The sequence below is a fragment of the Raphanus sativus genome, chromosome 7 (genome assembly GCF_000801105.2).
Source record: "Raphanus sativus cultivar WK10039 chromosome 7, ASM80110v3, whole genome shotgun sequence".
Classification (NCBI taxonomy): Eukaryota; Viridiplantae; Streptophyta; class Magnoliopsida; order Brassicales; family Brassicaceae; genus Raphanus; species Raphanus sativus.
This window is the reverse complement of record NC_079517.1, coordinates 8,896,960-8,916,746: the sequence shown is the minus strand read 5'-3', so window position 1 is coordinate 8,916,746 and position 19,787 is coordinate 8,896,960. Positions and strand designations below refer to the sequence as shown.

General features: G+C 36.8%; 6 protein-coding genes across 10 annotated transcripts; 3 read left to right on the top strand and 3 right to left on the bottom strand.

The window, feature by feature from the left end:
- Positions 1–858: 858 nt before the first annotated feature.
- On the top strand, positions 859–1,599 carry LOC108817728 (uncharacterized). 2 transcript variants are annotated; one of them, XM_018590491.2, is made up of 2 exons: positions 859–1,073; positions 1,178–1,599. In XM_018590491.2, exons 1-2 carry the CDS (start codon positions 1,071–1,073, stop codon positions 1,415–1,417), a joined length of 243 nt encoding a protein of 80 aa, XP_018445993.2. In that variant the 5' UTR covers positions 859–1,070; the 3' UTR covers positions 1,418–1,599. The 2 variants fall into 2 exon arrangements, with proteins under 2 accessions (XP_018445993.2, XP_018445994.2); XM_018590492.2 differs by having other exon boundaries at positions 878–1,073; positions 1,147–1,599.
- A 59-nt stretch (positions 1,600–1,658) lies between these two features.
- On the bottom strand, positions 1,659–5,446 carry LOC108817770 (conserved oligomeric Golgi complex subunit 5). Its single transcript, XM_018590558.2, has 3 exons — positions 4,301–5,446; positions 3,145–3,618; positions 1,659–2,764 (listed from the first exon to the last, which is right to left on the bottom strand). Exons 1-3 carry the CDS (start codon positions 5,387–5,389, stop codon positions 1,844–1,846), a joined length of 2,484 nt encoding a protein of 827 aa, XP_018446060.1. The 5' UTR covers positions 5,390–5,446; the 3' UTR covers positions 1,659–1,843.
- A 2,008-nt stretch (positions 5,447–7,454) lies between these two features.
- On the top strand, positions 7,455–10,915 carry LOC108814373 (protein POLLEN DEFECTIVE IN GUIDANCE 1). The gene is made up of 11 exons (XM_018586927.2): positions 7,455–8,181; positions 8,261–8,412; positions 8,527–8,630; positions 8,793–8,881; positions 9,068–9,141; positions 9,269–9,419; positions 9,506–9,673; positions 9,826–9,923; positions 9,995–10,117; positions 10,240–10,308; positions 10,394–10,915. Exons 1-11 carry the CDS (start codon positions 7,590–7,592, stop codon positions 10,601–10,603), a joined length of 1,830 nt encoding a protein of 609 aa, XP_018442429.1. The 5' UTR covers positions 7,455–7,589; the 3' UTR covers positions 10,604–10,915.
- Positions 10,916–12,021: 1,106 nt separating this feature from the next.
- LOC108817899 (binding partner of ACD11 1) lies at positions 12,022–13,887 on the top strand. 4 transcript variants are annotated; one of them, XM_018590729.2, is made up of 6 exons: positions 12,022–12,157; positions 12,570–12,647; positions 12,737–12,840; positions 12,929–13,004; positions 13,082–13,165; positions 13,234–13,887. In XM_018590729.2, the coding sequence occupies exons 1-6, from the start codon at positions 12,152–12,154 to the stop codon at positions 13,747–13,749; spliced, it is 864 nt and encodes a 287-aa protein (XP_018446231.1). In that variant the 5' UTR covers positions 12,022–12,151; the 3' UTR covers positions 13,750–13,887. The 4 variants fall into 4 exon arrangements, with proteins under 4 accessions (XP_018446231.1, XP_018446229.1, XP_018446230.1 ...); XM_018590727.2 differs by having other exon boundaries at positions 13,231–13,887; XM_018590728.2 differs by having other exon boundaries at positions 12,734–12,840.
- LOC108818515 (ABC transporter I family member 17) lies at positions 13,864–15,745 on the bottom strand. The gene is made up of 2 exons (XM_018591507.2): positions 15,305–15,745; positions 13,864–14,404 (listed from the first exon to the last, which is right to left on the bottom strand). The coding sequence occupies exons 1-2, from the start codon at positions 15,654–15,656 to the stop codon at positions 13,962–13,964; spliced, it is 795 nt and encodes a 264-aa protein (XP_018447009.2). The 5' UTR covers positions 15,657–15,745; the 3' UTR covers positions 13,864–13,961.
- A 292-nt stretch (positions 15,746–16,037) lies between these two features.
- LOC108817898 (heat stress transcription factor A-8) lies at positions 16,038–17,805 on the bottom strand. The gene is made up of 2 exons (XM_018590725.2): positions 17,377–17,805; positions 16,038–17,096 (listed from the first exon to the last, which is right to left on the bottom strand). The coding sequence occupies exons 1-2, from the start codon at positions 17,611–17,613 to the stop codon at positions 16,167–16,169; spliced, it is 1,167 nt and encodes a 388-aa protein (XP_018446227.1). The 5' UTR covers positions 17,614–17,805; the 3' UTR covers positions 16,038–16,166.
- Positions 17,806–19,787: the final 1,982 nt, after the last annotated feature.

The following is a 19,787-nucleotide window of genomic DNA, read 5'->3' as shown; positions in this document are numbered from 1 at the left end:
TTTAAAAATATAATATAATTTGAAAATATTTTTGTTTACTTCTTTAAAAAAATATCAAATATAAAATAACAAAATCATATTAGTCGGTGAACTTACAAGTTGATCTTAGTGGATAAACCCTTTTAAGTAACTCGAATTAGATTATTTTGCTGTTCTCAGATTTGAGTTCCCGCCTTCAAATCCCTTTTCCCTACTTTAGTTTCCACTGTTTTCTTACGGACAAGCAAATGAGATAGGTTTAGAAGAGTTGATGTATCTTTTGTTTCATGGGTCTTTCTAAGATGTTTTTAGGCTAATAAAATTGCATTTTGTATCGTATCTTTAGGAGTTGTATAGATGTGTGTTTGTAAGATTTTTGCCTAAAATAAATAGAGTTCTAAAGTCTCTTTGATATCTTGACAAAAAGTTGTATTTTGACTGGTAAAAATTTTACTACTTCGGATATCCAATCTCTCCTAACTTAATACCCATTCGGGTATTTTACTACTTCGGTTCGGATTTCGGTTCGGGTTTTTTGGGTCGGGTTCGGGTGCCACTTCGGATATCGGGTAAAGTGCCCACCCCTAAGTAAAATAGGTTGTTTCAAAATCCAAAACTCATCTTTTTTTTTTTTGTAAGAAGTATTAAATTTCTTATTTGAATTCGTGGATTAAGGAAATTTCCACAAAAGTATGTGGTATAGACAAAAGTGGAGATGTAAAAAAAGAAAAAAAAAAGGAAAGAACAAAACGTGTAATCATCTCAATACTTAAATCCCAAAAAGGGAACACGAGGCTAATGCGTTTGCATAACGATTGACGACTGATAATGGTCTCAAAAGGATATCCACCAGAATCTTCTAGTTGACCAACGACTTGAGTCCACATTGCAGCAGCCTTTTAAGTCTCTCAACGTTCAAAACCCGACTCTTCCTCGAGTTTCAATTATCAAAGGAATGGTCAATTTCGAAGAAATGTGTAGAGGAGAATCGTCACAATCTGACACGTAACCACATCTCACCGAGAACGCAGCCCTTGTCTCGTTTCTCTTCATGTTTGTATATAAACATAGAGAGATAAGATCAAGAAAGAATGGTGAGTCGTCGCTCTGTATATTATTATCTTCTTGCCGTTCTGCACCAACCTGATTTCTCTTCTCTACTTTCAGACATAACTCGTGTGTAGTTTTCACCTAGCAGAACAGAGTTATAACTGGGCTTTTCTTTGTTTGTCCTCGGGTTTGTGCGGTGAAAATGGAGAACAAGATCAGTAATGGAAACGAAGATGGTCCGAAACATAGCCAAGTGGTGAAGATAAAGAAAGAATTCGAAAAGATAAGGCAGCCATCGCTGAGAAAGGTCCTCGCCGAGATCAAGAGGCGTCAACGTTCACGTTCACCACTCGGCTTAGGTGAGAGATCTATTCCCGTCGGGAACTGATGAGAGATATAGTAGTAGTACTAGACTACTAGTAGTAGAAGAACCTCCTTACGAGAGAGGGTTCTTAATACTTATATAGCGTCTTGCAGCCTTTGTTGTATATATGACAGCTTGTATTATGTCATGTAAATACTCTTTGGTAAGAACATGAACTATGAATCTCCCTTCTTTGCAGAGTAAAACTCTGATGTTAACATAAAACATACACAGAAGAAGCAAGAGTTCTTCAAACGAAACCAAAAAAAAAAAAAAAGCTCTATGTAGAAGAAGGCACAAGCCATGTCATGATGTCTGAATCTCGATTTACATGACACGAGGTATTGTCACTATGACTGTAAGAAAACTCCTTGAGACAACAAAACATGTTATTGATTCGAAGAACTCTTAAAAGCCTTGAAAAGATGAAACAAAGCACACATAAGGAGCTTATAAGTTTCCTTCTGTCAAAGAAGAACCAATTTGAAGCATTAGTGGATACACTGGACTAAACTCCTTGTCCCCTCTCGACTTGATCTTCACTGCATAATCATCCAAAGTCGCTTTTATCCCCTTCCAGATCTGATCCTCTTTTTGGTTATCAAGCCACAGTGAGTACTGCTTTGGACTCAGTCTGTTCTTCTGCATCGGTGACTCTAACTCGTCTGGGCCTCTCGTGTAGAGATGATGTAGGACGATGCTCGGTGGTAGATCCTGGATGAGAGGAGATGATCCCATTTCAGATGTTTCCAGGAAAACCAATGGCCTAAATGCTCTAAGAGCTCTGTACGGTGCACCGAGCTGCTCCACAGGGAACAGATTCTGTCCCACCGCGAGTTCCAGCTCTGCCATGTCTCTAGCCATCCTGAGTTTCCCCCATTCTGATAGTGGTCGCACCAGGGAAGCATGCCTTATGTAGAAGATCAAAACCCTTGAAGCCATTTGTCTCGCGAGTCTAGTGCAGATTGATTCTGTCCCTGCAGTGTTAGCACTTGCTGCGGAAGGCAACAGCCTGGATAGGAACTCCCTACGGAAGTGAAGAATCGATTTCTGCAACTCCTCCATGTATGGGGAGGTGTTACTGTCCAAGGCAGCATCGTCAACACCAAAGTTTTGGTCGTGGATCTGAAGAATGCATGACTCCAGCTGGTCTCGCATCGCTTTAAACAAAGGTGTAACTGGCTCGCACGCCGCAGCGTATATCGCACCCAGATGAGGAGATAATACATCAGCGGCGATACTGGGAAGGTCCGCTACCATGGATGAGATATGCGTGTGGATTCCTTGCAGATGCTGACATAATGTGAAATTCCTGATCTGTGTTGAAGTTGCAGGACCTGTTATCTGGCGTGTCTCAGGCCCTGTAGAAATCTGCCATATACATGTAGCCGCGTTACATATCAAATATAAAAGCATACATAATGGTCTAACTTCTCTTTCTGCTAAACCCCAATTAATATATCAGCCAAAGGAACAGCTAACACATGTACATTTCATAGCACAGGTAAAAATAGCTCTAGTTTCCTAACAAGGAAACTATAGTAGCCGCACGAATTATTACTTTATACACACACATTCTACCCTTACATCTGCATGCAACCTGCATTATATTCAAACAGAACTTGAGGCCATACTATTCAAAGTTTATAGAATCTACACTCAGTGAGATAGTGCGAATAGGAAGAGGACAATGTCTACCATATACCACCAGTTGCGAAGGGAAATAGAAGACAAAAAGAAGTAACGTATACCTGGCACTCAGCTCGTTGAGCAAGGTTACTAAGAGCCTTGCCTATCTCACGCAAAACTAGAAGAGTCAAACGACCATCTGGATGAACAGCCTCAATCTCGTCTTGAATGTGTGACAGTACCTGTGAGATCTGTTCTTTGGAAGGTAAGCTCCCACGGCTCGACATAGGGAATATAGAGTTCACAAGATCTGACAACCGTCCAAAGCATAGTGATAAGAAAGCAGTTTGGAATATTGCAATGCACGAAACCATTTGTTCTTTCCTTTCTGAATCAACCGCAGGTAACACTCCTTTCACATCGGTGTCGCGAGCGATCCTCTCAAGGAGATTTTCTATCATAGACACCAGCTTTGGATATCCCATGGTGAATATTTCTTTCACAAAACTCGAAGCTGTGAATGCAGACTTCATTTGGCTGGTAAACGCCTTCACAAGTGCGTCCCAGACTCTGTCTGTTAGCATAGAATCACCTTCCTGTCGCATATAAACACTTCACATCAGCAATATAACCTCAAAATAAAGGCTGGAATCTAGTTTAACCAATTTCTCCCCTGAATCACAAAAACATAGAAGGATCATAAACTAAAGTTGATCAAACATCAATCATGCTCGATACATGTGACGAGAATCTTCTCATGCATATCCAAGAACACTCTATCTTTCTCTCAATTATATTAAACTAACGAATAAACTCTGAGAGCCTAAATTTCCAGTGAAATTCAAGAAGTTCCTTATACCTTGAATCTAACCCTGACATCACAAACCAAATGCTTCATTTTTATGCAAAAGCATGGAAGCATCACTAACTAACGTTGACCAACACCAATAATGCTCGCTGAATGTGACAAGAATCTTCTCATGCATATCCAAGAACACACTCTCTCTCAATTACCTAATGCAGCTTAAACTAACAAGTAAACTCTGAGAGTCTAAGTTTCCAGTAAAATTCAAGAAGTTCCTTATACCTTGAATCTAACCCTAACATCACAAAAAACACACACCAAAGGCTTCTTTCTTATGCAAAATCATCTACTAACATTGATCAAACATAAATCATGCTCCCTAAAAGTAACAAGAATCATCTCATCCACATCCAAGAACACTCCATCTTTCTCTCAATTACCTAAATGCAGCTTAAACTAACGAGTATATATACCTTGATGACTTCATCAAGAAGAAGAACATGAGTAAAAGGATCCCTCTTCTTGGACAACACACGCTGCAAATGCCACACAGCAACCACAATAGCATACAACTGATCCATACAACTCCCCATCCTCTGCCAAAGTGCATCCCTAACCTTACCTCCACCACCGATATGCGGCGCTCCGCTAGACCTAATCCCTCCAGGCCCAAACCCACCACCACCACCAGGCCCACCAGAAGAAATCGCTTTCATATCCATAGCAACCCCAACGCTCTTCACAGCCATCCCCTTGTACTTGTTCACCAACTGATCCACCGTCTGCTTCAGCTCCCCGAGGTTATAGAAAACCTGCAACCCAGTCCCAACCTCGGCTTGATTCATCCCTTCCACGCCTCTCTCCAACACCTTCATGGCTTCAGATCTCAGCTTCTCCCCGATCTGGTCGACGAACTTGATCTCCTCGTCGATGGCCTCGATCCCGAAGAGATCGTACTCTCTGCACATCGCTGAGATCTCGAAATGGAGCTGCGCGGATTTCGCGAGATCGATCTTCTCCGGATCCGATCCGTCCGTTAGATCGCGGAGCTTCTTGGAGAGGCGGAGCGCGCGGACGGAGTGGGAGAGGAGCTCGGAGGCGGAGTGGAGGTTGGTGAGCTGGGTGGATTTGGAGCGGATCGAGCGGACGGGCTCGGAGAGGTCGGATCTGACGCGGCGGATGGAGGATTGGAGGGAGGAGACGGAGGAGCGGAGGGAGGAGAGAGAGGTCTCGGCGTGGGAGAGGGAGGAGAGCTGGGAGAGGAGCTCGGGGTGGCGGGAGACGACGTCGGTGCGGAGCTGGGCGTCGAGGAGGCGGATGGCTTGGTGGAGACGCTCGGCGGTGGAGGCGGGGGAGCCGGAGGCGAGTGCGGCGGAGGAGAAGGTGGAGGAGGAGAAGGATGGGGAGAGGAATGGGGCGAGGATGGGGTCGTTGGCGAAGGAGTCTAGTGGAGAAGATGAGTTGGAAGACGGTGAGGGTCCGGAAGGAGGTGGGTTTTTGAAGGTGGAGAGACGTTGAAGAGAAGGTGAGGATGACGGAGAAGGAGGTGGAAGTGCCATCATGATGATTCCTCTCGCGGGGATGGATTATTCGATTATGAAGTTGATCTGATCATCCGTCAGCTATGTGACCTTGCTGATTTGGTAGAGTATCAGTGTATAAGAAGCCTTTTAGGCTAAGGGGTCTTGTAAATGTTGTGGCCCAACAAAGGATTAACATTATATGTTTGGTAAGCTATACCAAACATTATTACTTAATCTGTTGAAAATAACATATTTTAACATTTGAAACCGGGTTTAAAATTTTGTAACCTGTAAAATATGAGGATGATTCTATTATTTCGTAAACATTACAAAACAGTTTTTTATTTGAATTTATTTGTCGAATACCCAAAATCGAATGTGAACTCGACTTTGATTCAAATCATGTACACTGTTTTGATGATTATTTAAAAAAAATAAAGAAAAATATTTTGAAATCATTATAAAAAATTCACAAATTGAAAATTTGGAAAAAAATATTTTACAGATTTTGAAGTTGTAAACAATAGATCCTTTGTTTTAACGTTAACTAGATTTTGACCCGTCCGACCGGGCGGGTATTTATTTTATATTTTTAATTTTTCTTTTAATATTAAATGATGTATTTGTAATATTTAAATATAAATTTAGATTGAAACTTAGTTTTTACAGTTATAATAAAAATTAAAATAAAAATAAAATATTATGATATAAATTTTAAATTTCCTAATTAAAATAATATAGAAGTGAGTCTTCATTTTTTCCAATTCAAAAATCTTAGCATCTCTCAAATACAAAGAAATAAAATTATAAATACATAAAATATATAATCATATTTGAAACTATAATTTCTATTAAAATAAATTTGTTAAAGAAAAATAACGTTGTGCTGTTTTTGTTTAATTCTAGAGTTTGACCCGTGAGACCGTGACAGTACAAATATTTTTTTTCACTTAAATTTTTTTCTCTGTACTAATGGTATACTATATATATTTGTAAATTAAAATGTATTACATAATTGCTAATATAACATTTTAAAACATAACGATTTTATTTATTACTTTAAAATAATTATATTTTCTGATTTAGTCATCTATTATCATATAAACAAATTTTATATTTATAACTAATTGGACATATATAGGAAGCATTATGCTAATAATATATGGAAAAAATATTTTATTTATATGTTACATGAATTGATTATGACGTGTGATTTTTTATTTTATTATTTATTACTAATAGATATTAAAAATATTTAATATTTTACAACGAAATATATTAGGAAATATATTTTAGTTAAGATTTTATTAAGGAAATCTATTATTTAAATTAGGAAAAAACATTAAATGCTTAAATCTATTATTTAAATTAGGAAAAGACAATCATACTTAAATATAACTTCATTCAATGCTTCAGTGGCATGACAATGTAAATATAGTAAAAAATTAAGGGTTAATCTAATTTTGTACTTCTGTTTTAATAGAATAGATAATACTTTTGTTTCACAAAAAATATTGTTTTGATAATTTTTTTTGTTACACAGAATATAATAGTTTTACAAATAATTTTATTTATTTGAAATAATATTGGTTAAATATATGTAACTAATGAGAAAATAAATATATTTTACCTATTTTTAATATGTATGAAAAATATCAAAGTTACATTATTTATAGAATGGTGAGAGCATGTATTTTCTGGTTTATTAAAAAGCTTACGACTATTTTTCCTAAAAAAATATTTTCTATGTCATTATAAATGTCATTTGCATTTTTCTTGTTTCGAAATAAGGGTTATTCTATATTTTAATACAATATTTCATATATATAATCTATTTATTTTTTATTTAAATGATTATATAAATAAGAGTATATTAGTATAATGTAACAATTTTTTAAAGTCCATTAGTTTTTTTGTATCCAAGTGGGCTACTACTGTACATAGGGATCTCTGATTACTGATGGAATGCGGGAAATCACACTTTTGTCACAGCTAAGAATCGTGAAAGCGACATCAGGTGACACTTGTCAATATATAATTGGCATGCTACGTCACCGTCCCTCTTGAATCGCTTCAAAACGTACGACGCCTGCTGCCACGCATCTAAACGGCGTTTCCCAAAAACAGCGTCTCCGCCTCGACAACGACAATCCCCTCGCCCCTTCCACCTCTCCTCTCTGTTTTTCCGATTTGGCGATTTTATTTTGCTTCATCTCTTCTCCATTGGTTCCTCTTGACAATGACGGTTAGGTCCAACGGGAGAAAACTCTCCTTCGAGATTCTCAGCTCCTTGGACAACGACTCACGTCCGCCAATAATCCCCCGTTCCAGCTCAGATCCGGTCACCGGAATCGACTCCACTGAATCTCCTAAGCGAAGGAGACAAAGGAAGAAGAAGAAGAAGCACAACAAAGTCGAGACTATCCCTGAGAATGGCGATCCTCAATTCGCATCGATCGCGAACGGTTCCGTGGAGGATCCCAGCTGGGCCTCCTGCGACGACGGCGGTGGTGAGAGATCGGTTTACGAAAACAGGTTGAATTACTTCAGCAGCAGTGGTGGCAGTACAGTAACGCAGACGATACAGCACAACGGGTTCAAGTTCGGCGAGCTGAGGCAGAGGAACGTCAACGGGAGTATGGACTCGACTAACGATGAGAGATTCTCCGAGACCGTGGCTTCTTCTGATAAGGAGAATCATCCGCCGTTTCAGGAAGTGCAGAATCAGTTTCCGAGGAGTGAGACGAATGGGGGGAATGTTGTGGTGACGGCGAGACTTGACACCGAAGCTTCTTTGGACTGGAATCAGCTTATGGCTGATGATCCTGATTGTAAGGTTTCAATCTTTTTTCATTTGTTATCTACGATTGTTTCCGTGTAGTAATGTTCTGTGCTGTTTGTTGTTATCAGTTCTTAGTGCTGAGACGAGGTCACCTATGAAGTACTTTATGGGGGAGATTTATGGTGGGGTCTCGTTACGGAGCACAACCACCACTGGGAATGATGTTGAACGGGAGAGGATATATGATATGATCTTCCGCTTGCCATGGCGATGCGAAGTGGTAAAAAACACACTCTCTGAACGTTCTTGGTTTAGCTTCCTTCTTGTAGTTGATGAGTTTGAACGTGTGGTGTGAGGAACTACCTAAACTGAAGTTATATTACATCTTATGCAGCTTCTACACACTGGCTTTTTTGTCTGCGTCAACTCGTTTCTGTCATTGTTGACAGTCATGCCAATAAGAGTCCTGCTGATGTTTTGGGGTGCTCTTAAGAAGAGGTGAGTTACTTCCTAGATTCTTCCTTGATAGTATAACATGCTATGGACTAGTCTATATTACCACAATGTGCATCTTTGACTCGACTGTATATATATCTTCGATATAATAAACGATTCTGTTGTTCCGATTGTGAGGAAGTAACTTAGTAATTTTCGTGGCAGGCAGTTCAGGAGGCCTTCCTCATCGGAGCTGTCTGATCTTGCTTGTTTTCTAGTTTTGGCGTCTGGTACCATTCTTCTTGGCAGAACAGGTGCACTAAAATCTTCTTGATTTGCATATTTTACGTTTAATCTATCAAAACATGTCTAATGAAACATGGTTTGGATAGGGCATTAACTTTGTCACTTACTAGAATGGACTTTTCTGTTCAGCTCATCAAAAGTGATGTGGAAATGAATTCTCCAAACAGTTCTCTAATTTGTTTTGTTTCCCGCAGATATCAGCCTGATTTACCACATGATTCGTGGTCAAAGTACCATAAAACTATATGTGGTTTATAATATCTTAGAGGTAACTAGATTTTTTTCACTTTTACTTCCTTCCATCACATGCATAAGTTAGTTGGAAAGTTCACTGCTTCTATCCAGCTTGCTCCCTGCTCTATCCAATTGGTACTAATACAGATATTGTGTTTCAGATATTTGATAGACTCTGTCAAAGTTTTTGTGGAGATGTATTTGGGGCTCTGTTTAATTCCGCAGCGGGACTGGCTATTTCCCCTCCTGAGAAACTGAGATTTTCTACATGGAGATTCGTTTCGGATCTGGCATTAACGATGGTTGCGTCGAATATCCTTATGACTTGTTTCCTAGTTTGGTTCCTGTTTAACTACTTTCACATCTTTATTCTCTTGTCTCCTTGACTGTCTCTTCACTTCTCCATTCATTCATTCTATTAGCTCAGGCAATTACGTTGTCAACTTGTATTGTTGCTCACAACAATGCCTTGTTGGCCCTTTTGGTGTCAAATAACTTTGCCGAGATCAAGAGCAGTGTCTTCAAGCGTTTCAGCAAAGACAACATTCATGGTCTAGTATATGCGGGTAAGCTTCTACTACATTACCTTAAGCTACTCCCACAGATTTGAACAGCAGCTTAGTTCTTTTCCAACCACCTTTGAGGATGTGGTCGGATTGAGACTCTAATTCCAGCTATTTACTGGTATGATCTGGTTCTTTTACTATTTATCTACCAGATGCAATAGAGAGATTCCACATATCGGCCTTCCTAGTCTCTGTTTTGGCTCAAAACATTCTCGAGGCTGAAGGTCCATGGTTTGGAAACTTTGTCTACGTAAGTACTGGTAAATTAAACACAAGTCTCTTTACAGGTTGCTCTTAATTAATTTTACCTGGACTCTGCAGAATGCTACTATGGTCTTCTTCTGTGAGATGATGATAGACATCATCAAGCATTCATTTCTTGCGAAGTTCAATGGCATCAGACCTATAGCGTACTCTGAGTTTCTTCAAGCTCTCTGTGAGCAGGTATTAGATGATATAAGCTTCTCTCTCCCTGTCTTTGTTCCATTAGCCCCATAACTTATATTGCTGCGAGTGTTGTGTTTCTGACATCCATTTATCCTTTTTCTGGTAATCTTCCATGACAGACTTTGAACATTCACCCGGAAGATAGAAAGACAAATCTCACATTCGTCCCTATTGCACCCGCCTGTGTGGTATATTCCTCTTCCCTTTTGGCCTAGAAACGTAGGATTCTTGTGTTGAGTCAAAATGAATAAGTGAGTGTTTTTTGAGTTTCAGGTGATCAGAGTACTGACTCCAGTATATGCGGCACACTTGCCTTGTAGTCCCCTCCCATGGAGAGTGATGTGGATGGTCTTTTTATTTGTCATAACATGTATAATGCTGACAAGTCTCAAAGTTCTCATCGGCATGGGACTTAGGAAACATGCAACTTGGTATATTAACAGATGCAGAAGGCGAAACTCCTCCCATCTACACAACGATTAGTCTTGAGTCTTAAAAACTACAGAGAGAATTGAAGAAAGGTCTGACACCTCAGCAGGATGGAGTTTGGTTTGCAGAAGGAGGAGTAAAGCTACCGGGCTGCACTCAACTCCGATCCAATTCACAAGTTCGTTTTGAGATATGAGATCATCGTTGTGATCTTATACATGTTTAATATTGGATGAAGAGATTTTGGTATCGTTAGGCAAATATGTACAGAGAGATTCCATGGACCATTTTGGCAAAAGAACAAAAAAGCTATCGCAGGACAAGTTGCCATAAATACTACTCTCCCATCACAGGACACTTTCATCCCATTACCCTCTAACATGTGATGCAGTGTGAATAAAAAGAGGTTCATTAATCACGTGGTTCACCATTGGGTTTAAGATCAACTTTGTGATCCTATACGTATTGAATATTCAAGGAATCGATTTTTAACATGTGTAGAGACTCTAGAGAGTGAGATTGCCTCTTCTATATAAAAAAAAATACTTCGCTTAAACCCTTAAAAAAACAATTCTATCTGTTTTCTTAAATTAAAATCATGATATGCACCCACACAAATGTATTTCTAAATGATTGATGTTTTAACTTTTGTTTTATATTTAAACTTATTATAGACTTTAATAAACTATATGAGTTTAGAAATAGAGTATAAAAATATGAAAGATTAAACTTTATTAAAAAGAAATAAAAAATTAATCACAAATAAACACAGAAAAAGTTTTAAAGTAAAATAAATGAGAAGAGGTACATAAAATTCTTTTTTTTACTAAACAAGAGGTACATAAAGTTGAAGAGTGAGAACTGTGTAAAAGTGTATGTATTGTATGTAAAGAGAATTTTAGAATTTTGTATATATATATATATAGAGAAGTAAATTTACTTGTTTGTCATGCTGTTTTTAATTTTAGATTTAGTCATATTTTATAATTAGTTATTAATCTTAATAAATAATTTGAATGATTTATTGATAATTTATTATCATCTTGAAAATAATTAAAATAATATAATGATAATATCATAGTTAAAATATTTAGTAATATTAAAATATTCTATATTTTATAATATATTTGGTTTATTATTATTAAGTCGATTATATTTTAATATATATTTATGATAGTATATAACTTACCCATAAATTTAAACAAATTTCATTAATTTTATAATCATCATTATCTAAAAAAATTATATATTATATTATCTAAAATAATTTATATCACAATATTTTAAAAATAAATATAAATCTGTGTATAACTGTATATATTTTTCTGTGTATTATAATGTTTTAAATTTTATTTAACGTAATAAAAGATATTTTATCAAGATTAAAAAAATATTGTATATAAAAAATTAATATTCAATTGATTGTGCAGAATATATTACTAGTCATAATTTCCCAAAATATTACGACTTTCTAACATTAAAAAAAAAGGAAACGTCATAGAAAAGTATTAAAAATCTGGTAAACGCTGTGACTTGCAACCCTTTTCTTCTCCAGTAGATTTGATTTTCCCACTTTACACTTTCTCCACCGCTCCTGCAACAATGTCGGTAAGCTTTCTCTCCCTTCCTTTTGTTTTCTCTTCAGATTCGGGTTCTCAAGTCTTATGCTTCCTTCGTCCCTCTATCTTCAGATCTAATTAGATAAAGAGTTGCGTTTTTTTTTTACTTGTTCCCCGTGATGAAAGTTGTACTGAAAAACTTGAGATTTCCGCTAAAAATCATCAACTTTACACCGACCCTTGATCTGATGATGATATTGAACAAGTCTTAGATCTCTTCACTGTGTCGGTTACCAAAAAAAAAAAAAAAATCGAAACTTTCTTCATTCAAAGTTTTTTTTTTTTTTTTCTGAATGTGCTAACTTTAAACCTTGATTCTTAGAAGATTCGATTTCACTTAGTTATTAGCTCTGGCCTTTTCTTGTCTTTTATGAATTGTTGATCTCTATATATCTCTACAGGCTGCTTTCATTCCTTTAGATCATCAATCTCACCACAACATCCTCATGGACTCCCAGCCTACTACTACTACTTCCCCTGTAAGCACAATATTTCTTGTTTATTATCCACTGGAACAATATGTCTATAATAAGCCTTCTTGATTCGGTCCCGTTCGTGTGGCTAGCAGGTGAAAACAGTGAAGATTAGCAATGTTTCACTCAACGTTTCCAAGAAAGATGTCAATGAGTTCTTTTCTTTCTCCGGTGACATTCACTACGTCGAGATGCGAAGGTAAACTTGCCCCTTGTTTTGTTATAACATGATCTTTTACCCCCAAAAAAATATCTAATGTTAGTTTTACTTAAATCATCAATCACAGCGAGACGCAAGAAACTCAGCTTGCTTATGTTACTTTTAAAGATCCACAAGGCGCAGAAACTGCTATGCTCTTAACGGTATGTACTTTCTTTATGTGTTTGATTGAGCATATTGTTGGAATGTAAGATTATTATTTATACTTCTTTCTTTTTAGGGAGCTGTCATTGCTGATCATCGTGTCAGTATTACTCCTGCTGTGAACTACGAGCTACCACCAGAAGCCCTTGCACTTGACTCGGTAAATCCTAATTTGCTTTAATGTTTCACCTTCAGTTGTGTCATGTTTTGTCTCCTCTGTTGCAGCAGGAATACTCATTCAATGGCTTCACTGTCAAGAAAGCCGAACATGTAGTAAGTATTATGATGGAAAGAGGTTACGCTGTCGGCAAAGACGCAATGGAGAAAGCCAAAGCCTTTGACGACAAACACAACTTGGTCTCAAACGCCTCGGCAACCATCGCCTCCCTCGACAACAAGATTGGTCTGAGCGAGAAGCTAAGCATGGGAACAACCGTGGTCAACGAGAAGCTGAGAGAGGTGGACGAGCGGTATCAAGTGAGGGAGATCACGAAATCTGCTCTAGCAGCTGCTGAGGAGAGAGCGATCAGCGCAGGCACAGCTCTGATGGCTAACCCTTACGTCTCAAGCGGAGCTTCTTGGTTATCAAACGCCTTTGGTGCAGTGACAAAGGCCGTTAGAGCTGAGAATGGAGGAGAGGGGAGGAAAGAGATTATTCAGCTTGATGACACTTCACCTAAAGCTCCTGCTGTTGTTCCTGTTAGCTCGGTGGACACAGACTTCATCACCAAACTAAGTTTCTAAAAGATTGCATTGTCTCAAACTCTCATTCTTTGTGCATATATATGCTTTTACATATTCATTTGTCATCTTTTCATTGCACAAACATAAACTTTATTGTTGTTTTGTTGGTTCTCATTGTTTAGAATTTTTTACCTTGAAGGTTTAATAATATAATTCAGCGGAAAAAAAAATATAAACCTTATTGTTACATTCAGACAACATTTGTCATATTCTTAAGAACTGAGTTGAAGAAACCTCCTTGCCATTGGATGCGTAGCTTGAGATAGCTCATCAGGTTTAAGAACTTCGACGATCTCTCCATCAACGACAAGGCAGACGATATCCGCAACTCGTTGGATCTGCTTGATACTGTGAGAGACGATCACAGTCGTGATCCCTCTCTGCTTCTTCAGTTTCACTATAACATCCTCGACGTTCTCCGTCGATATGGGATCCAAAGCGCTCGTTGGCTCATCGAGAAGCAGCACCTCGGGGTCGTTGGCTAGAGTCCTTGCAAGTGCTACTCGCTGCGCTTGACCGACGGATAACTCAGAACCAGTCTTCTTTGCAAAAGAAGCATCGAGATCCGCGAGAGTTAGCAGCTTGTAGACATCTTTGTCACTTAGCTTATGCCCTCTCAGGTTCGGACCATATCTCACATTGTCCGCAACCGTCCCTGTACAACCGAAACCAATCATATAAAAAACAAGACATGTGTAGTTCTTAAAATCGGTTTAGCAGCAAATCAATTTTACTCTGAAACTATTTTCTTAGTGTCTGACTATTGACTCAAATTGTTTAACTCATTCTAATTCATTTTAAACCAAATCTACATTATTATAAGAAATTGTGTTAAACATGTAATAATGTTGTTATAAATCTATAAATGGACTAATTTATTTAGTTTTGTAAATCTAATTTTGATAATTCAATCAAAATAATTTTAAAGTTAAACAAAAAAATTAAAATATCTTAGAAAAAATAAAAAAAATATATAAATAAATCAATTATTTTTATTTTTTGAACATTGGTAATAACAGTTACAGCAACAGTCCCTGTGAAACCAAACATAAGACCATCTCTAACCCACTTCTATTTTAATTTCTATATTTTCCTCTAAAATAGAAAAACTCTATTATATAGGTGGATTTGTTCCAATGTATGCCTCTATAATAGAGTTTCTCTATTTTTTTTTTTTTGGACAACGAGTTTCTCTATTTATAGAAGAAAATATAGAGATATGCTATTTCCATCTCTAAATATAAAGGTAAAAAATAGAATTCCTCTATATTTTCCTCTAAAATAGAGAAACTCTATTATAGAGGCATATATTGGAGCAAATCCACCTCTATAATAAAGTTTTTCTATTTTAGAGGAAAAAATAGAGGTGTACATCGGAGATGCTCTAACATATCAGAAACCAGACATTGGTTCCAAACTCCAACTATAGTAGTAACCTTCAAACAATCTTAAAACTCTTGACTTGTTCACACGTTTTCTATAAAGCAGCAGACAACTTTTCTAGATCGATTGAACAAGAAAAAGACGACTTTTTTTTAATTTTGAATTGTAGTACCTTCAAAGAGAACGGGAAGCTGGAAAAGCATGCCGACTCTACGGCGGAGAGCGATAACGTCGATGCTCGCGATGTCTACGCCGTCCAAGAAAACAGTCGTCGCCGGAGGCTCCCAGAGACGGTTGAGAGATCTCAAAAACGTTGACTTTCCGCTGCCACTTGGACCGATCACGCCAACGATCATCCCTTTTGGTATATCCATCGACACTCCTTTCAGAATCAGAGATCCGTCATCGGAGACTCGGGTCAGGTCTCTCACCCGTATCTTCGGTTCTTGACCAGACAGAGCCTCCACGTCCAGTAGGTGCTCTCGCAACGCTCCATTGGATTCACCAGACAAGAGTGATGGCATCGTCTTTTGAGTTTTTTTTTTAATCTTTTTTTTGTGTTTCAGTTTTGATGGTTGAGCAGTATAAGAAAAAGGTCGTCTTTATATTCAAAAGAAAAAAGAAAAAAGGTTGTCTTGTTTTAATGACGTGTGAGCAATAAGATCACAAGACGAGATGAGGAATCAGTCAGTTGATAACGACTGTTTATTATTCCTTAATACAACCAGTCTCAGTTAATACCTGTTCCAGTTATTACAAGATTTCTCTGCTTATGTTTTAAGGAAAAAAAAGAAAGAAAAAGACAGTACCATTTTACTTTTTTCCATAACAAATCAAGGCTTATGTACTAGTTGTCGTTACTACTAAACAAAAGTAAAATCTTAGCAGACTTGTATAAGTCCATGTTTCTAAAACTTTTTAATATTTAGTAAGATGCTGTAAGAATAGCTCCGGTGAAAATAATATTCCAGAGCCTAACTTTGTTGTTTCATTATATATAATAACAAAAGTTCAAAAACTCATTCTCTGGCTACTTACTGATCTGAAGCCAGTAATCTCATATGCTGTGTAAGAATCTCAAGATTCCTAGACCTCTCTGGAGTAAGCTGTCCAATATCAAAATCAAAGTCATCTGCTTTCTCCATTTCTTCTTCTATCAGCTCCAGCGCTAGACTCTTGTCTAGTTCCATTCTTCCATCTTCATCCTCCTCCTCCTCCAGTGTCACATCATTCTTCTCCTGCATCTTATTCTTCTTCTTCTTTGAAGGGCTCAACAGCAAAAGCTTTTCCCAAGCCCCATCATCATACAGATCAGGTATGATCAACGGCACACGATTCTCATCCAAGCAGAACTTCAACATATCCGCATTTCTCAAGAAATCATTAACCTCGTTGGAGCTCGATTTTGCTGCTGTTCCCTCTGATGGTGTCTTCTGGTACGTTACTAAAGGAAGACCCTTCGAGTTTGTTGTTTCTCCTTCATCGGTAACTTCTTCCAAAATCTTCGCCCCTCCTCCTCCTCCTCCTTCCGTCTTTCGCCAACTGTTTTCCTTAGGCTGAAGCAACTGAACCAACAGACTCGGGTTCTGCATAACCATAACCAAAAACGAAAGCATCTCTTGCTGACTCTCTTCCATCCCTTGAACCCTGTCTTCCAAGTGCAGCATCTTAGCGTCTGTGCTCTCCTGGTACTGCCTAACTTTCACCAGCTCCTGCGCCAATGCCTTCTTATCCCCTTTCAAGACATCAACTTCTTTCCACAGCTCACTCTCCCCACTACACTCTTTCTCCTGACAAGCATCATCAGCATCAGCTGTACAAGTCTTTCTCTGATGCTGCTGCTCACTACTAGTACTACTCTGAACATTCTTCCTCCTGATAACATTCTTTAACAACTCCTTTTGTCCTCTCACAAACCCATCATTAGCAAACTCCCAACGATCTGCATCAACTTTTCTAAATCCCTGAAACCCAAAAAAAAAAAAAAAAAAACACAAACTTTACTCTTCTCTCACCACCACATCACTATAATTGACCCAAAAAAAAAACATCTTTCTTGATAAAGTAATCAAATTTAACCACTAGTTTGACAAAGTAATCAAATTTCTTTAAAAAAAAAAAAAAAAGAAATCAACTTTACAGATTTCAAGAAACAACAAACGGGCAAATTCAAGAAAACATCATAACAGTTCTTTGATTCTGATGAGAGCCAATTCTAGCGAGAAAGAGAGAGAAGAGACTGACGTAGATATTGAGCTGACGGATGAAGCTAGAGAGGTTGCTGTGTTTGAAGTATTTGGGCAAGAGGTGAGTAGAGAAGAGGGTGGTGTCCGAGATAACGAAGCTGTTGTCTCCATTACTACTCCACGAGATGATGGAATCGGTTGAGGAATCGTCGACCATCTCGTAGCATTTCCTCAGGAACGGAGCCACTGAAGGAGACGAAGAAGAATCAACACGGTCCGACGATGATTTGACCATACCTCTCGAGTCTCTGCTTTTTGAATTCTGAAAAACCTAATTTGTTTTTTTGCTGAGATTAATAATGAAAAGAGAAAAGGACTTTAGAGAATTTTAGGGTAGAGTGGGAAGAAGAAGAGGATGAAACTTGTGCGCAGGGCAAGGGATCGCTCCTCGCAATCGAAACGAATTTTCAAGGAAGTGAGACGGTTTTGTCGCTTTGTTTTGTTTTTCTTTTTTCTTTTTAATTGGTAAGTTTAGATATTTATAATTCTTCGGGCCCAGTTTCGAACACTTGAATGCCACATAAACATTTTAGGGCTTATTTGTCAAAAAAAAAAAAGATTTGAGAGAGAAAAAAGAGTAAAGAAATAGAAAGAGAAAATAGGTGAAAAAGAATAGTTTTAGTTTTTTTGGCAAAAGAAACAGTTTTAAGCTTCAACTAGATTTTATTTTCCTTTTTTTTTTTTAAATTGACAAATATTTAGTAAATGTCATATTTTCATATATTTGTTTTTTTATAAAACACTTAAGCTTTTTATCTTTCTTTATCGTGTTTCATTTTAAAAGAGTATAGGTCTCAGCACAATATCCGAACCCGAAGAACCAACCCGAAACCGACCAGAAAATCAGGATCCCGAACCGAATCAGACCCGGAATAAATATCCGAATGAGTTCTAAATTGCTATATCCGAAGAACCGGTCCCGAACCCGACCTGAACCATGAGTACCCGAAGATATCCGAAATGTGAATATATATCTAAAAATATATGTTATAATTATATTTATAATTATTTTAATATTTTAAATTAATATTATAAGTTAAATATAGTAGTTATTTTTGGTACTTTTGAATATTTTTGAATAAAATATGATAGTTTGGATAAAAATTTGGGTATCTGAACGTCGAGGTCTAATGAGTATTTATGTTTAGAAGATTAAACTTTCTTTTTAATGAATTAAGTTGGTATAATTCTGATAAATTAATTTTATTATGTGGTTAATTTTTTTAATAAAAAAATAAATACTTTTAGTAAAGATTTATACTTTTCAATGAAAAAATTCAATTTTTTATGAATGCTTAAATTATATTAAAAAAGAAAAAACATAATAATTAAGTGATTAGTTTTTGTTCACTACACAAAATATTAAGAATGCTTGAAAATAAATAATTTGAACTTGGAAAAAAATAAGAATTGGATATGATTTCTTAATCGGCCCAAATGGCCCAAAAGAAATAATGTGGGCAATGGGATGAATAAAAAAAAGGCCCAATACAGATGTGTTATTAATATTACTTGATTGCCCTTAATGAAATATGCGATGTTAGTAAAGAAAAAGGTATTTTTAGTAAAAAAAAATAATAGGATCATGCTTTAATAGTATAGATTGGTGACCAAAATTTTGGAACAAAATGATCGTGAATTTTTTATTCCTTTATTTTAGATCATTCATGTTGATTTTTTGTCAGACTATAAATTCACGAGATCCACTATCGGAAATATATTTTAAGTTTAGATTTCTTAAGTATTTTTTGATGTTTTAAATATATTTTAGATATTTACTTTTGACTATATTTTTAAAGTATTTTGAAAAACTTAAAAGTATATTGTATCTATTTTGGATGTTTTAATATATATTAAATTTTAAAATAACTAATATATTCAAGGATATAAATTTATTTCGGATGTATTTGGCTATCAGAAATATTTTGGTTCAGATCGGATTTGATTTTGATTTTTTAAATACCAAAATTTTAAACATATTCGGATATTTAATCAATATCGATTCAAATTTTGTAATACCTTTTTGGATCAGGTTCAGTTTGGTTCTTCGAATTTAAATTTTTTGCCGAGTCCTATATATAGTCTTAGAAATAAAGGTTTTGGTTTATTTGATTACCTTTAAAAAAAGCTTTTGTTATTTTTTATAGTTTTGAGCTTACATCCCAAAATATTTCAAGAGCGGACCTATATAACACACATAAATATTTGTACTTTATGTAATTTTGTTTGTGTCTATAATTTTTTATAATTTAATAAAATTTAGTCGGGGATACCAACAAGAGACCGCCTACTACGTTGGGGACTGGGAGTTGATGGAGCCTGCTTGCTCTGCAACTCGGCTCAGGAGTCCAGGGATCACATCTACTTCAACTGCGACTATGGGTATAACCTATGGAGGAAGATAACTGG

Excerpts from the sequence above, each read along its gene's own strand:
- LOC108817770 (XM_018590558.2), bottom strand. The coding sequence starts at position 5,389 with ATGATGGCACTTCCACCTCCTTCTCCGTCATCCTCACCTTCTCTTCAA. Across the intron at positions 3,619-4,300 it reads TTCTTGATGAAGTCATCAAG|GAAGGTGATTCTATGCTAAC; the intron begins GTATATATACTC and ends TATATGCGACAG. Across the intron at positions 2,765-3,144 it reads CTCAACGAGCTGAGTGCCAG|ATTTCTACAGGGCCTGAGAC; the intron begins GTATACGTTACT and ends TGTATATGGCAG.
- LOC108814373 (XM_018586927.2), top strand. The coding sequence starts at position 7,590 with ATGACGGTTAGGTCCAACGGGAGAAAACTCTCCTTCGAGATTCTCAGC. Across the intron at positions 9,420-9,505 it reads ATTAACGATGGTTGCGTCGA|TTCTCCATTCATTCATTCTA; the intron begins ATATCCTTATGA and ends CTGTCTCTTCAC. Across the intron at positions 9,924-9,994 it reads GGTTTGGAAACTTTGTCTAC|AATGCTACTATGGTCTTCTT; the intron begins GTAAGTACTGGT and ends TGGACTCTGCAG.
- LOC108817899 (XM_018590726.2), top strand. Across the intron at positions 12,648-12,733 it reads CTACTACTACTACTTCCCCT|CAGGTGAAAACAGTGAAGAT; the intron begins GTAAGCACAATA and ends TCGTGTGGCTAG. Across the intron at positions 12,841-12,928 it reads CACTACGTCGAGATGCGAAG|CGAGACGCAAGAAACTCAGC; the intron begins GTAAACTTGCCC and ends CATCAATCACAG.
- LOC108818515 (XM_018591507.2), bottom strand. The coding sequence starts at position 15,656 with ATGCCATCACTCTTGTCTGGTGAATCCAATGGAGCGTTGCGAGAGCAC. Across the intron at positions 14,405-15,304 it reads GCTTCCCGTTCTCTTTGAAG|GGACGGTTGCGGACAATGTG; the intron begins GTACTACAATTC and ends TCGGTTGTACAG.
- LOC108817898 (XM_018590725.2), bottom strand. The coding sequence starts at position 17,613 with ATGGTCAAATCATCGTCGGACCGTGTTGATTCTTCTTCGTCTCCTTCA. Across the intron at positions 17,097-17,376 it reads TCCGTCAGCTCAATATCTAC|GGATTTAGAAAAGTTGATGC; the intron begins GTCAGTCTCTTC and ends TTTGGGTTTCAG.